The sequence below is a fragment of the Myodes glareolus genome, chromosome 8 (assembly GCF_982192425.1).
Source record: "Myodes glareolus chromosome 8, mMyoGla1.1, whole genome shotgun sequence".
Lineage (NCBI taxonomy): Eukaryota > Metazoa > Chordata > Mammalia > Rodentia > Cricetidae > Myodes > Myodes glareolus.
In genome coordinates, this window is record NC_142033.1 from 39,545,724 (window position 1) to 39,562,585 (window position 16,862).

Consider the following 16,862-nt stretch of genomic DNA (forward strand, 5'->3'; position numbering starts at 1 on the left):
CTTCCATATTCCTCCGTTCATTAATTGAAATTATTAAGCAAATGGGTTCGGCATTTGCTTTCACTGGGTCTGGGGAACAGTTTCTCATAGGCCTCAGAACTTACCTTCTCCAGACCATGGATTTGGTAATTTGCTTATTTTCAGAAAACCAGTGGTATATTCTAAGCAACCTCTTCCTGGCTGAATTGAAGGCACTCGGAGAGACTGGATGTCTGCCGACCCAGTCCCTCCCAGAATGCTTCCTTTTCGTGTTTGAGTCGCAGCCACCACTGGAGAATATTTAATACCAACCTCAAAATAAGTGTTTAGGAGGCTCTCAGTGGTGGTTTAAAATAATTACCATGAAGGCTTTGGTAAAAGCCTTTATCCACAAAACTATTTAAATTATATAATTGCTCTCCCATCTCATTCTTCCTTCCTTTTCCTGGATTGATCTTTCTTTACTGCATACCCCGACCCCGAAACCAAAACACAGACTGACTACGCATTGAACGCTCCTCTCTCTTCCTCTCTCCCAGACTCCAAGTGAGACTTGATGCTCACAGGGAATTATTTTCCTTATGGAACCTATCATAATTCTGAGTCTCAAACCTCTACTGAGGTTTGAGTGCAATTTACCCAGCACTCCAACTTCCTTCTCTTACCTGTTTCCATTTTGTGACCCTTGACCTTTCTCAGATGGCTCGGCCCCTCTGGAAGATTGAACTGTTTTCTCAACAGCAACATTTTACATTCACCCTCCTTCATATTTGTATATCAACAAAGCATGCGATTTTTTTTTCGTCTCTTCCCCCCCTCCATTATCTTCAGCGATATATATTGACGAAATGCATTCACTTGGCTGCCTTCCACTAAGCTACTTTGGAGGACCTCTCTGACCATATGTTTTTAATGACTTCACCTTCTGTCTGCCCTTACGCATTTTCGAAAAATTACTTTATATTGGTTGCGTTCTATACACATATGTTTTAAAATATTATATTCTAATTTAGAATCGGAATTTAGAAACACCAAAGGTTTTCTATCAAAAAAAAAACTATGTCAAAGAGTGCTAGCTCTCCTGACTGGGGTGCATACTAAATAGACCAGTTGTATATAAATGTAGTTTCTTTCTACTCTCGGGTGTATATCCTTTTACTATTGCCTGCAGTAGCTGCAGGAGCAGTTGATATATGTATTGCGTAGGCGTATTTGGAATGTCCACTGTTCCACTGAATCAGTAACACATTGTAGAAAAAAATAAGTAATACCCAGTGGTTTATCCAAGTTGTTATTACAGGAGTCGTAACTCACCCTTTAAGAACGTGCTAACATTGTCCATACTTGATATCGTCAGAGTATGTTATTAAAAATGTTCCTGGAATGTTCTGCTAATTTGCAGTTTTAGGGTGTGAACATTTGGAGAGCATAAAAGTAGGAAAGAATGAAGCATTTGGTCATAAAACTCATGTCCTAAATGATGAGGAGGTAGGATCACATGCCACCAAAATAGCTAATAAAATAGGTTTAGATACCAAGTTCTTATTTGTGTTCTTTTTAATATTTGTTCTTAAATTATGATGAAGTAAAGTAAATCCAAAGTAAAATAAGCCCCCACTGTCCAGGTGACACTTATGTCCGTGCCTAAGAAACTATTCGGTGCCTGAGAATTGCCTTAGTGGTGCTGTAGCTGAAGAATACGCTGGAGAAACAAGCCTTAGGTTTATCGTGGACTGTTTTACACAAACACATGCATTAATTTAGTCACTCACACAAGAACACACAAATCATGGCATTTTGCTTTGTGATTTTTGAAATGAGCTGTGTCAGATCGTTCTACCTCAGGCAGATATTATTAAGGAAAAACAGACAGTAATTATATAAATATTTCTCCTCCCACCATGCACCAGGAGCTACGTGCCCTTGGAGAAGAGGTGATGTTCTCAGTACTAGAGCTGGAGGGCAGTTGGGTTTGTAGATCGTGTTTATGCAGTAGAAGACATGTTGAAAGAGTTGAGTTGTAGCAGCCACAGGTAGATCGGAATGTTGCCATTGGGAGACTTCGTAAGAAAGCTTAAAGTGACCCCAACCCGGGACTGACTGCACCTCCTGGCTTTTCTCTTGCTCCACAGAGCTTGGCAGTTTGAGGTGCTGTCTCTTCACATAGGTAACTTGTTGGGCCTGATGCCAGAGCAGGGTAAAGAACTCTGGTGTCAGCTGTGTGCTGAGCACTGGGCGGGACGCTTTCTCCACAATGAAGAAGTGGAAGTCAGCATCAGCACCCTGCATCGTGACAGTCACTCTGGAAAGTTAACACTAATCCAATCTGATGAGTAGGGGAAAACTGGACCCAGAGGGGCCCATGAACCCTGCCTGAGGAAAGAGTCAGTAAGTGGCAGAGCCAGGCTCAGGCTCAGGGTGCTCTAGTGCCACCTCATGGGAGGTTGTCAGGTGAGTACGGTGAGTCAAGCCTGCGAGTTAGATGGGGATCCGGCTCTATCATAGCAGGAGATCTTTTCTGGAACTCTTGACTTATGTAGCTGCCTCATCTTACCCAAAAGGGGTTTTGATCTAGGCATAGTAATGCACACCTGTAATCCCAGCATTCTAGACCAGCAAGAATCTCAAATCTCTCTCTCTCTCTCTCTCTCTCTCATCTCAAATCTCTCTCTCTCTCTCTCTCTCTCTCTCTCTCTCTCTCTCTTTCTCTCTCTCTGTTTCACACATACACACACATTTAGAGGTCCTAAGGTTCAGTTGGTGTTTGAAGCTATTCAGTACTTCTCCTTTTTTCAAGTTTTTTTTTTATTATGAATTTTCTCAGAGTAACCCATCTGCTTTTTCCTTCTTACAGAAGGTAAAAGATTTGATGGCCTTCGTTGTACTCAGTATCCACCTGAGATTGAGGAAAACCTTGAATGTTGAACCATGTTGAACCATGGCGTATGTTTAGTTTCCACAACTTAGTTCTTCACAATATGACATCCTCACTCAGTTTGACGCTGTTAATACACTGGAGTGACATGTAAGCCCAACAGGCGGCCTCGGCGTCTCACATCTCCCTTGACATGGCTGCAGGTGTGCTCTCTGGGCAGGCAGCTGCCTCTGTGCTGACGAGCCATCTGTGCCGGCCTGCAGACAGGCTCTGAAGTGCTGTTTCCCAGGGCCCCGCCTCCTGCCAAGCATCTCATTTGGGTAGTCTCCATCTTTAGTCAGCCTGTTGCCAGACTTTGCTCTTTTGGAGGACAGCAAGTGAACTTGAAGCTCTGGGCTCTAATACCGGGTAGGAAGGAAAGACTGTCTTCCTAAACCGAAGTCCACTCTCACCAAAATGAGAGCTGCTTCTTCCCACTGATATGCCCATTCCCTTAATTCGTTAAAAGAAAAGAGCAAATCCAAGAGTCACAAAATTGCCTTGGTTCAGTCTGGCTGCTCTAAGAACAGTGGCACAGATGGAATGGCTTCAGCAACGAAGATCCATTTCTCTGCATTCTGGAGGCAGGAAGGTCTGCCAGCAAGGTGCCAGCAGCTAGGGGTCTCCTGGGGCCTGTGTCCTGGTTCACAGTGCCCATTTGCTGTATCCTCATGTGGCAGGAGGAAGGAGCACTTCGCGGAATCTCTTTCTAAAGCCATGTACAAATCCCAGACAGGTCTGGATTCTATACCCTGATGACCTCACGCGGGTCCTCACGTCTAGAATGTGGCATAGGAAGTCAGCATTTCAGTATAGGAATTTTGAAGAAACACAGACATTCATCCCAGAATAAAAATACCTTGTTAAATATTGTCTGGAAGTTGGTATTATTCAGAATTTCTATGTATTAGTTCTTCCTTTCTGGGGATAAACCCTCTTCATAATAATATAGTTGTATCACTTTTTCTTCTCACATTAGGAGGTTCCCAAGACTAGATAGGAAGCTAGATACTTACTTGTGTTTGGGTCCAAACACCAAAATATGCTTTGGATAAGTAAGTGTAGGTGGGCTTTGTTTCTTTTCATGTTGGTTAGACCTGCTGATGATGCCCTTGGAGTATCCATGGGTGACCGCATTGTGTAGGGTCACTACCGCTAAGAAAGTCTAGCTGCAGGGGAAGCTGTGGCAGCCAGTAGCCTCAGGCACTGTGTGGTGGCCGGTCCTGGATCTTCTCCTTCCTGCTCCATGATGGCTCTTTCCCTTTGCCTAGAGATTTCTACAGATTCTCAGGAAGGGTGTTCCTAAGTAAAACTCTCTCCTGTAAACCTCTGAGAGGAATCTGGGAAAGAACAGAAAGGCGAGGAACTGAGCAGGGTCGTTTTTATGCAGCTGCTCTCTGGGGACTTCATTTGGGGCCCATCACAGACCTGCTTCTTAGGTGGCCCGATATGTTCTCTGCACCTCTGGCCCTCAGGTTCCTCAGCTGGTTCTAAGCAGTTCCACCAAAAGAAAAACGACTGCTTGTACCCTGCAATCCTTACCATACAAATCACAGCTTCCGATGTATCTCCCTCTAAGATCGTATTATTTCATTGTCTGGGGCACCTTCCGTAACTTTTATCAAGGGTTTGCTTGCTACAGATCATGTAAACGTAATGCAAAAGATTTCTATAAAGCAGCCAGTCTCCGGGTTCCTGCAAGAGTGCTGTTGTGGGTTGTTTCATTCACTGGAGTGTGTTCTGTGAACATGCTATCTGTCAGACCGGCTTCTGCTCTAAATATAAGTGAGGGTTTAAGAAGGCCCATGGCCCTATTGCTGTTGTAAAAAATTCTGCTCACTCTAACTGCCTTCTTTCTCACATGCCTCCTCCCTCCCTCTCCTCTTTCTTCCTTCCCTCTCCTCACTCCCTCTTAGTTTCTTTTTTTTTTAAAATTTATTTATTTATTATGTATATAATATTCTGTCTGTGTGTATGCCTGAAGACCAGAAGAGGGCACCAGACCTCATTACAGATGGTAGTGAGCCACCATGTGGTTGCTGGGAATTGAACTCAGGACCTTTGGAAGGGCAGGCAGTACTCTTAACCGCTGAGCCATCTCTCCAGCCCCTCTTAGTTTCTTATAAACCACATAAAGTACCATTTCCTCCCCCTTGGCCTACAGCTGCACACCTTGCCTTGGTCACCAGGTAGTTAACCTGGGTGTGTATCTTTTGGCATTCACTGGGCAGTCGATGCTGTTTGATGCAGAAGTAGATGTGGGGTTGTCATTAATTATTTGTGCCTTATTTCTCTTCTATTAGGAGAAACGGTCGCATTTTCTTCCTTCTAATTGAGAGTACCCCAGATTCTTGAAGAGTTTAGAGGCAGCAGGGAAGCATCCACAGGGGTCACAGGAGTGAGTGAGACACTTTAACTTCCCACAAGGAGTTCTGTTGTCACTGACGGTTATCTCCCCTGTGGCCTCCTCATCACAGACTTCAGCTGTGGAAGAAGCCTGAGATGCAAGTTACGCTGTGTCACAGCTATGTTGCCTATGCAGACAGAGTGTTTAGGGGACCCAAAAGATGGAAGCGTTCTTGTTACCTGGAGGACTTAGAGAAAGTAGGATCTTGGGAAATTATGTTTAGTTTATTTATCCATTGTTTTTGGAGTAAGAAAACCTTGACCTTGTATGTAGGCTTAAATAGCTATGGGAGCTGGAAACGCTGTTAAGGGGAGAATGAAGCCCACAGATGTTTATGAGTCAGGTTTTAAACAGAAGGAAAGAAGAAAGGATGTGGGCTAGCCTCTGGGGAGAAGAGATTGACGCCTCTGTTTACTGCCTAGGCTAGTTTGCCATCTATTGCTGTGATAAACACTGACCAAAACCAGCATGGGGTGGGAAGCGTTTGTTACATCTTACAGATTAGAGTCTATCGTCCAGGGAAATCAGAGCAGGAGCTGAACCTCCTGGTTCAGACTGGAAGCAGGAACCCCAAAGGACCTCTGCTTACTGGCTTACTCTCTATGGCTTGTTCAGCTTGCTTTTTTAACACAACCCAGGACCATCTTTCAGGAGTGGCACCAACCGACAGACAGGTTCAAAGGTCAATCTGATGGAGCTCATTCTTCAACTGAGGGTCCCTCTCTCCAGTGACTCTAGTTTGTATCAAGCTTGACAAACCCTAACCAGCACTGAGAAATGGTGTTTGTTGTAGCAAGGTTGTGACGTTGCAGAGAGGAGAAGGTGGGACAAGATGGTCAGGCAGAACTTTCTGTAAGCACTGGCCTTGAATGCTTCCCTTAAGTACTGGCTGTGCAAGACACTGGCATCCAGGAAAAGGGGACTATAGAGGAGAATCCATAGGAAATATCACAGCCTTGTCAACCCCACTTTTTCCTTATTGGCCAGAACTATGACCTTTCCTCTGTTCCCGTGTCTGGCTCCACAAGCTGTCTTAGCTTCAGGACACCTCTGTGCCCCCTTTTATCCAGCTTACAAATAGCAACAGGCAGGACGTTGCACAGACCTTTGATTGTTCCACCCTATACAGTCTTTGATCCTTTTTTCTAACTTAACTTCTTCTTTACGTATTTTCACTTTCACAAGTCACTGAGTTTAAATGTTTAAACATTTCCCCCTCCAGTAGCCAAAGAGAGACCAGAGCGGCAGCTAATCCAGTAATAAATTTATCCATAGCCACAGGAGATAAGCTTCGGGGCAATGAGGCCATAAAACACAGCTCCCAGGCTTGGAGAAAATGTTTCATAAAAAGAGAATTTTTTTAAACAGTGCCAACAGTAAATAAGGATAAAATATAACTCATAACTAGCAGCACACAGCCAGCAGAGCCCCTTGTACACGGACACTGTGAACTAAAATAGCAGGAGTTAGCAGGCTGGTGTTGGTGGAACCTCACACCCTAGGTGGGCTGCTGCGTTTTCACCCTGCCTGAGATGTTGCCTCTTACATCTCCTGACACCTCTTGATTTGCTGAAGGTCTTTGATAAGTCACCAAGGAAACACAGGTACTGATGCCACAAATAAGAGAGTTTTCAGTCAATTTGAAGGTGTCAGAGAGGACCTTAGAAAAGGAAAGCAGGGCATAGGGGCTGCTCCCACAGCCTGGGGAGCATGGGCGTTCCACAGTGCTGGGGGTGATTTCTTCGTCATTTACAGCTGATCCCCAAAGAGACCTGAAGTCTCCCTGGGGTCCTTTGTAGGTTCTGTTTCAGGTTTCCAGCTCAAGTTGTCACTTAAGCAACACACACGCCCTCACTCATGCACACAAACACACACACACACACACACACACACACACAGAGAGAGAGAGAGAGAGAGAGAGAGAGAGAGAGAGAGAGAGAGAGGCTGTTTATCTTTATTTGAAATTCTGCTGTCTTTGTCTCTGTCTGTCGTGTGTTTGTGTTTGTGTGTGTTCACACGTGTGTGCACGCTAAAGAAATGGCCAGTGGAATGCTGTCATTATTGATCAGTGTTGTCATTAAATAAAATGTCTTTCTGAGTGTGTGATATTGTAGGCTCTGTACATGTTGTGGGCAGGGCCTCAGCCTTGGACACTCCCCAAGAGTTGAGGGCTTTGTTAACATAGGCTTAGTTGCACTGGGCAGCTTGGGAGCCTGGTAGGTCAGCTTTCTTTGGCAGGAGAGACTTGCAAGAATCAAGCCTGTGGAAGGAACTCTGGAGAAAGTTCCTCGGGATCAAACTATGGATTCGCTACCCCGTAAAGGGATAGATTTTAGTGGGCCGATCGCCAGAAGCCCTGGAAAGATGGGAGAACAAGAAGAGACATGGTTGTGCTTTAACTCTGTTTTATGAACAGGTGAGGTGAAGGGCAGTGAAGGCTTCTGGGAAACAAGAGAAAGAATACTGTGGCCTTGAACTTGCTCCTGGTGCTACCTGATGCTTCTGGCGTTTGGTTTCTTTTTGAGGGGGTGTGCAGAGAAAGACAAACCAGAGTAGAAACTTAGTTCTGAGCTGATGTTACTTTGTAACTGTATTCTTGAGCAAGGAGCTTGAACACTGCCTCCTAACACTGACACAAGAATAGTATCTGTACTTCCTGTTAACGTAGATGTCTCGTCTAAACACATAGTTCTTAAAACAGCCCAGTGTGCAGCACAGGTCAGGCATTTTATTCTGATTCCAATTTTTCACACCTTTATTGGTTTATTTATCTACCTAGTCTCTGAATTTGCTTTTAAAACAATCTGGAGTCATGTGCTTTAGACTGCCATTTGTAAACTTTCCTGGCAGAATTTTATAGACTTTTACACTTCCTTAAGTCCTCTTGGAGCAAGTGATCACCCCCGGTGTAATGTAGCGTGTAATGGTCAAACTGGAAGACTTTCCTGCTGGGAATATTGGGCATTCTTACTCTACAGTATGACATGGTTTGTCATTCAGATAAGCAGATTCTAAAATGCTAGGATATAATGTGAACCGCCTTTGAATACAACTACAAAAACACCTTCCGATATCTCCATTGTGAAATCTTAATCTCCTTGCTTCCCTCACCATGAAATGACCGGGCCACGCCCCTAAATTGGAGAAATACAGTATCAGTCACTTTTCTGTGAACAAATGCCCAATAAGAACAACTTAGTGATGAGAAAGGGTTCCTTTTGCTCAGAGTTTCCCGGGTTCAGTTCATGATGTGGGCCGGGTGTAGCAGACCAGCACAGTGGGCAGGAAGCAGGGGGCAAGCAGAGCTCGGAACAGACCTGGGTAAGAGCACCTCAGCCCCGCACCTGGTGACACTTCTGACAGGCGCCACCTCGCTTCACCACATCCCAGCAGCGCCACCACACTGTGAAGCTGTCAAGGTGTGAGTCCATTATTAGTTCAGAGCGCCCATGACCTGCTTGTCTGTGGAAACACAGTCACAGTCGCACTCAGGTGTTGCTTAGGCTGACGCTGTTGACAATCCAAATAAACCAGCACATTTAGCTCTGTTTGGAATATAAGGAACACAAAGTATCCTACAAGCTTATTATGTGTGACTGTATTTTATTCCTATAAATACTTGTAGATTTAGCACTCATGCCAGAACTTTAATGTCTGTTTCCTTGTGGAGAATGAGCGTTGTGCTTCTTCAGTACCAGGGCTCTTTAGAACAGGAACTGGACGGAACCATCATGTTAGAAGAAGAGTCTTTAGGGTCTGGGGAGGAAAACTGGGTATACAAAATGATGATTTTGTGTGTGTGTGGTACGTTGTTTGTTGCTGATAGTGATGGTGGTTTTGGTCTTTTTTTTTTCCTTTTTCCCTCTGAGGGAAATGCCTTGATGAAGGACCTACACCTGTTCTTTTGCGAGTTAAATGAGTACAGCTTTCCCTGCTACTAAAGGGTTTTATTCTGCTTAAGAGTAAACTTTTGGTTGATGGAAAGGCTCCTTATATTGGCTCCATCACAATTCCCAAGCTACATGTCTCTGCCCGCCCCCACTAAAATCCAGCATCATGGAACCATGATTGAAGCCACGGAAGCCAGTTCATGAAGTTCCAGGAGATTACGAACCCTGTGTTTCCTGCTCTAGGTTCCTGGGCATTAAATTTCAATAGCACTGAGTATTCTCAAAAGAACACTCATAAATTATTTCGATTATGGTTCCCCAACTTTTTCCCTTGGTTCGCGGCAAACCAATACTGACTGGTTCATAAATTAGATCAGCATTATTCTTTTTCCTGAGAAGGGCCTTTACTGAAAACTCTACAGCGGTATTGTGATTGTGTAGTGAGAGTTGTGAATGGCAGAATCACGGAGGACTAAGCGGCCTGTGGTCCCATCCCTGCTCCGCTGTGGACAGGCATATATATATATATATATATATATATATATATATTCCACAGAATTTAACTGATAACCTTGTCAGTTGCCCCCCTCCAGGGGCTGTTGTGAGAGCTGAGTAAATGAAGGTTTGTGAAGGCAATTTGAAAGATTTTTTAAAAAATCACTAAAAATACCTAAATTTAGTTACTACTGGAGATTAGCTGCATCTGGAAGACTTTGTAGTAGAACAAATAGAATAAATGTTGACAACCTTGGCTGATGTTTCAGGGAACCAGGGAAACTCTCAGTCGGCACTGCACCACCCTTGGGGATGCCCTTCGGAAGGAAAACGATTTTGCTCTCATCATTGACGGGAAGACCCTCAAATACGCCTTGACCTTCGGAGTGCGGCAGTATTTCCTGGACTTAGCTCTGTCGTGCAAAGCTGTCATTTGCTGCAGGTAAGTTGTCCCCAGCTCTGTCCACTTGCAACCAAAGTGACTTTATCTTAATGGTATCTTTTAATGATTTGATTTTAATTATCTGTCTGTGTGAGGGCAAGTATGTCCACACGTGTGCAGGAGCCCAGAGAGGGCACAAGTACAGGATCTCCCCAAGCTGAAATTGCAGACAATTGCATGCTAGTAACAGCAAACTTAGATCTCTGGGAGAGCAGAACGGCACCTCCTAACTACAGAGCTCTCTCTCCTGCCCCATCTTACGCTTTTAATTTTTAAAAGTTCTATACTGTTTTTTTTTAATCCAGAAATTACAAATGTTAGGTTCGTTCATTTGTTTACCAGAGTCCCAAGGTTCACCAGCTGAGGTGTATTTGTCAGCAAAGACTTTGGAATGAGTCCTAACAATCCGTATTAGATGCTATTCATAATCTGAACTCACCAGCTCATTGCCATTTTGTATAGAAAATCAGCCAATGGCAGCCAGGTATGTGGCACAGGCCAGTAATCCCAGCTACTTGAGAGGCACAAGGCAAAATGTAGAAAGCTTCAGGTCTGCTTGGACAATTTAGGGAAACTATATACCTAAATAAATGAATAAGCAAACAAACTCTCAAGAGGGCTGTGAATGTAGTTCACTGGGTTTGGCCTAACACGTACAACACTCTGAGTTCAAACCCCCACACTGAAAAATAAAAGTTACGGAGCCAGAGCTGAAGTTCAGTGATAGAGTGAGCTCTCAGCCTTAGCTTTGACCTTCAGCACCAGAGGGCCGGAGGGGGTGTGAATTATTTATCTGCATTTATTTCCATCTTGGTTCATTTATGAAAGGACCCTGTTGTCTCTATTTAGATGGTTGATCCAACTGCTAGAATTTATTTTGTGGGGATAGCGTGATGGGAGGTACAAACTGAGTCCTTCTCCAAACAGCTGAATGTTTTTCTGATGAATGCTTATTTACTCTAAGACTCGGGTCTCCTCGCTTATAAAACTGCTCCTATCCTAGATTTACATCTGTCTCTGAGTTACGACGGCTTAATACACACGAGCATTACGGAGCTCTAGCCTGCCTGATTTTCTTGTCAGGGATATTCTTCCTCTGAAAATTTAGGGTACTAAATAGCATTGCCCATACTTCTTTCCTGCGGCTACCTCAGCTAAGGATCTTCTTCCTCTGCCGCTGACTGACTTACCAGCTGGTCACAGGGATCTAGAGACAGGTCACTTCCTTGACTCACTTTCTTTTCTGAGGAGACAGAATGTGTGTGGGGCTTCTCAAGAATTTCTCACTTAGCTTTCTTTTCTTTGCTCGAAATACTTTCAGAAGCTCTATTTACTAGTAAAGGAGAGTTACTCCTTTTAAACCACTTTTTGTCTCTGCTTATCTACCTTATATGTAATTTTTTGAATTTCAATTGAAATTTACTTCCTGGAATGTATATAAACCACAGCCTGTAAGGATCATGTGTAAGCATTATTTTGACCTATAAAGCTGTAGTATCCGCAGAGAATTAAGACTCGCCTGTCATTTTCAGGCATGTAATTATTTTACCTGTGGAGTCTGTTCTTCTCTGTGGGACACTACTAATATGACTAAGATTCTTGAGTGATCTCTTCCGTAGATTCTCATTGTTCACAACAGTCGTGTTCTCTGTTTATCACAAAAATGGAAATGACCTTCTGCTCTTGTTTTTACCTGGGCATCTCCATACTTTGTAAAATCTGGGACTTCCGTAACTTTTCTTGGTTTCTCACAATGTCTCGGCAAGTGCTTCGTAACGCTCAGCTCTCACAGGCTCCCATCAGGATGATTTTGTGCCACGCTGAGCAATTTAGTCGCTTTCACTAGTAGGCGATTGCTCAAAAACCCATCAGTGTTATGACTGCTGGCTCCGACTCAGACACAGAACACAGACCACAAAGCAGCAATGTTTAGATAAAATGGCCAGTTGGCTCGAGTCAGCATTGGTGACATGCCTACTATGTGCTTGGCGTGGGTGCTGTGCTGACCAAGTACAAGGATGACTTACTACCTGCTCTGCTTGCTGTCTCTGTCCACTCTACTGCAAGCATAAGCAGTTGGTCTGAAAGATTCAGGAGGCCAGTTTTCCTGAGGCAGCAGACCGGCAGCAGAGCTTCATGCATTCCCTCCATTCTTCAAGAAGATAAACCACAGAATTAAACAAAAACAGAGGAACACTAGAAAGCAGAGTCGAGGGAGAAGAAATATGCTCTGGGCTTGTGAAATTCTCTCTGAAGATCCTTGTCCTGGAGGACATATGGACCTCAGAGCTCTTCCAGGCCAGGGATGCGGAAGGGACTCACCCTGCCATGCACCAGCAGCTCAGTGCTGACAGTGTCCCTATACAGATGTGTGTGGCTGCTTCCTCCCTCCTCAGCTGCCTCTGCTTGTAGTAAGGAGGCCGCTACTTAGTTCCCAGCTGCTTGGCCCCAAAATAATTACACAGAAGCTGTATTAATTAAATCACTGCTTGGCCCATTAACTCTAGCTCCTTATTGGCTAACTCTTACTTACTAATTTAACCAATCTCCATTCATCTGTGTATTGCCATATGGCAGTGGCTTACCGGCAAAGTTTCAGCGTGTGTGTCTCTGGCAGCAGCTCCCTGGCTTCTCTCGGACTCTGCCTCCTTTCTCCCAGAATTTAGTCTTCCCCACCTACCTCTATTCCCTGTGCAGGCCCAAGACAGTTTTCTTTATTAACCAATAGTATTCACAGCATACAAAGGGGAATCCCACATCATCTGCTGTATGGGTGTTTGGGGGCTTTGAATAGCAGACACTTGGTTCTATTCAGGATTTTGATGTGATTTTAATAAAAATATCTTTTTTTGACTTTTTTTTTTTTAAATTCTAATTACCTTCATACTCTTTTCCCTAAAGAGAAGCTTCTGGCCTGGCTCTGCGGCTGAACACATAATTATAATTACATCAGTGCCACAGCCAGATTAATGTCTGTGCACCTCCTTGGCCTGGTGCCTCTTCACATAGAAACCGCTGGCGGAGATCGTGTTTTCCTCATTCCTCGTACTGACCTTAGTGTAATGATGTTGCTATCACAGGTCAGGAATGTGGAGTGAGCCTGTGTTTGGTCCTTGGAGAATGAACCCCAGGGTCTCTCCTCATTTCTCGTGACCTCCCAGGAAACTCTAGCTTTTATTCTATTAGCGGAATGATGCTCAGATAAATATTGATTCTTATTTCAAAAATACTGTAGTAATACTGTTTCCCAGGTTCCTTCATGCTCATGCTAACCCTTTGAGGTTATTCCTCAAATTGAGACTCCTTTCCAGCCCATTGCTTGCCAGTGCACACACATAAAGATAATTAAGAGGTGGACCATCTACTATGGTCTACTGGCGCAGCAAGGAACATCTTCCCAGAACAGATAACGAATCTCTCATTCACTTTGTCTTCAGGATTCTCTCAGATTTCTTCTGACATCAGCACCCAGTTCAGAAAGAGGCTTTAGTGTTGGCCCAGTTGCCACGGTTACAAAGATGGGCTTTCCATCCCCCCAGCCTCCCACTGAATTAAAAGAAGCTGCTGACCTCTGTCAGTAGTCCTTGCATCTCTCAATCACCACTGTTCTCTGAGGGGACTGTTCACAGACAGAGCTAATGCCCCAACCAAAATTATCCAAGGCATTTGAGTCCTGGTTTTGTACTACAGAGTATGGGCTACATGTTATACCTCAAAAAAAGAAATATATATACACATACGTGTGTGTGTGTGTGTGTGTGTGTGTGTGTGTGTGTATCTGAAATCAAAACAGTGAACATAGCCTTGTTTTTATCACTCTAGCAAGCTCTGTGTTCACAGATGTTTGTGAACTCGGATTCTCCGTGTGTCCAACATATTGGCATGATCAGAGAGCCCCAAGCTCAGTTGGGGTTGGATTTTTATAATAGCAAAGGTAGGGCTGAGGGATTTCTAAGGTTCAGGACCCCCGATTGGCTGACATTTGTCTAGGGGTGTCCTGGTAAAAAGCAACAGATGTGTGCTGCCACGCAGTCCTATCTACAATGGTTGTAATATTAGGAATTTCCTTTGAATAGTCTGTTCTTGGGTGATCTCAGTTTATAGACTTTCTTGGAACCAGGTATTGCCTTAGGGTAAACTACTGAGACTCAGGCCTCTATAGAGCTTGTCATGGCTGGGTCCTGTAACAACACTGTGCAACTTTTGTGTTTACTGTTGGGCAATTTACTTCCAGGAGCTTCTTGCTTTCAACATGTCAACATAAGCATCCCCTTCCAGTACTTCTTCCCTTTTATTCCCTTGCCCAAGTCCACTGCTTCTTACTTGGCATAATCACTGATATATTGGTTGTTCAGTTGGTTGTCTAATTGGCTGATCTAGAGACAGAGTCTCCTGAATTCCAGGCTAGCCTTGAGCTCACTAGGTACCCTAGGCTAACCTTGAATTCTTGGTCCTCCTTCCTCCTCCTCCTTCCTCCTCCTCCCAAATCCTAGAATCACAGACATGTGCTTGCATGCCCTTTCAGCTGCTTTTGAAGATCAAAAGAAAGTTCTGGTTCACCTCCTCCATTGGGAGCAGACACACATGCTTAATGTAGGATGGTGTGGACCGTCGCCATTTTCACCTATTACCTGCAGCTCTTTATGGAAAGCAACCTTTGCTCCAGGACTCATGGGAATTTGTGGAAACAGCTAAATCAAGAACTATCCTGAGGTTCTAGACTCTAGATAAAAAATCCTGACTTCAGTTGCTAATGTTTTTGATGTGTAATTCCCCTCTGTATGCTGTGAATATGTTTTGTTACCACTGACTAATAAAGAAGCTGTTTTGGCCAATGACTTAGCAAAGTAAAGCTGGGCAGGAAATCCAAACAGAGATATGGGGAAAGAGAGCAGGCAGAGACAAAGAGTATGCCATGTAGCTGCCGAAGGAGTCAGGTGCTGGAACTCTACTGGTAGGCCACAGCCTCGGGGTGATACACAGATTAATAGAAATGGGTTAATTTAAGATGTAAGAGCTAGCTAGGACTATGCCTAAGACATTAACCAAGCAGTGCTGTAATCAGTATAGATTCTGTGTAATTATTCGGGTCTGGATGGCAAGGAATGAAAGCATAGTCTCCATTTACATGCTTTTGTCCCCTAAGTCTTCCCATTTATACATTAGCATAGTGCTGGTTTGGAGAAGGAGTTTGCTTGTTTGTTTGTTTGTGGAGTTTTTGTTGCTGTTTTGATGTTTGTTTGTTTGCTTGCTTGCTTTGTTTTTCCTTTTTAGTTTCTTAAGACAGAGTTTCTCTATGTAGCTCTGGCTGTTCTGGAACTCTTCCTGTAGACCAGGCTGGCCTCGAACTCAGAGATCCACCTGCCTCTGCCTTCCCACTGCTGGTATCGAAGGCATGCACCACCACCACCTGGCACATGATGCTGTTTTGACCTGGGATTCAGGAAACATGTTCTCACTCTACCTCTCTGGCACCTTAGACACTGAATTAAATCATTCTCTCTGTAACATGATGAGACTGAGAAATGGTAGCAGGGATAAAATTCTCCAGGGTTCCCAACTGCCTGGAGCAGGCAGAAGAGAGCTACTGATACACGGAAACAGGGAGCTCACGCTCACACATTCCTTCCTACAGTACCTTCCTATCCCAGCTTGGGAGCCCTGCTCAGAGACCTGCCTGTCACCCTTGCAGTGTTTGGATGAACTCTGCTTCTGTTGGCTGCTCTGTGCCTCTCTGTTGCTTAGCTCCTGGTCTGGGGATACAGCTGTTCTTCCTCTGACCCTTCCCTCCAGAAGAGTGGGAAGGCCACAGAGCAGTATCGCTGTGTTAAATAGAGTGTGGTCTCCGAGGTCCTCATCAGTTCACATAACCCAGCTTTTCAAAGAGTCTTACTTTTTTTCCCCCTGTAGTTGTCAGTTTAGTTTAAACATATTTTGAAACTTACGTTCTGTGACAGTTGGTTGAAAATTGGCTTAGAGCCTCCAGCTTTTAGACTGTCTAGTAATCACCGTTCTGCTACATAATTTATGTACTCATGTCTCCTGGAAAGCAGAAGTTAAATTGAAGTAAGCATTTTTCTCTACTTGCAACATCTCTAATCAAAGCTTAACCTCCCTTTAGGGTATCCCTCACCATGGTAGACTTAAAAAAATATATAAATAAAGAAGTCCACTTGAATTCAGTAAGTGGTGTCACATAGAGTGGCATTCCCAGGCAAAACCTTTTGCCTTACTCTGCCCAATGCCATCTGTCAAGAAGAGGCCTAAAGGGACACTCTGTATATTTTCTGTTGTAGCATAAGAATGTTGGCTAAAGGGGGGGGGTCAATGAAGATCTACTTCCTGAGTCTTTGGGGATTGTCTTTAGCTCAAGGACATCTCTAAATAAATGTCCTACTTAAGAGGTATCTAGAGAACACAAATGAAGCCAGTAGATAGTCAACAGACATTCCTCAAAGAAAAAGAAAATGTGCACACCAATGGATGCCAGGCAGATGTTTACTTTGAGAAGACTTACAAACTGTTAATGAACGTCAACCCTGTATTTACTTCCAAGAAAATCTGGATAAATGTTGGAACTGTGGGAGAGACTGTTTCTTTCATAGAAGCCTAACAAAAGGACCTACCGAGTGGGTTTTATAGCTTCATAAAATGCCCATGTTTGGTTTAACATAATCCTCTGCTCAACTCTTGCTCCTTTCATTTGCCCTTCCACCTCTACTAAGGGATGCTGAA

At 44.0% G+C, this 16,862-nt stretch overlaps 1 protein-coding gene across 8 annotated transcripts in view; it reads left to right on the forward strand.

Annotated features, from left to right (window-relative positions):
* Atp8a1 (ATPase phospholipid transporting 8A1) overlaps nt 1-16,862 on the forward strand; it is a 216,597-nt gene that overhangs the window by 142,645 nt on the left and 57,090 nt on the right. For all 8 annotated transcript variants that reach the window (XM_087908979.1, XM_087908984.1, XM_087908978.1 and 5 more), the window contains one exon: nt 9,955-10,127. In XM_087908979.1, coding sequence (XP_087765105.1) covers nt 9,955-10,127 — 173 coding nt within the window. The remainder of the gene's footprint in view (nt 1-9,954; nt 10,128-16,862) is intronic.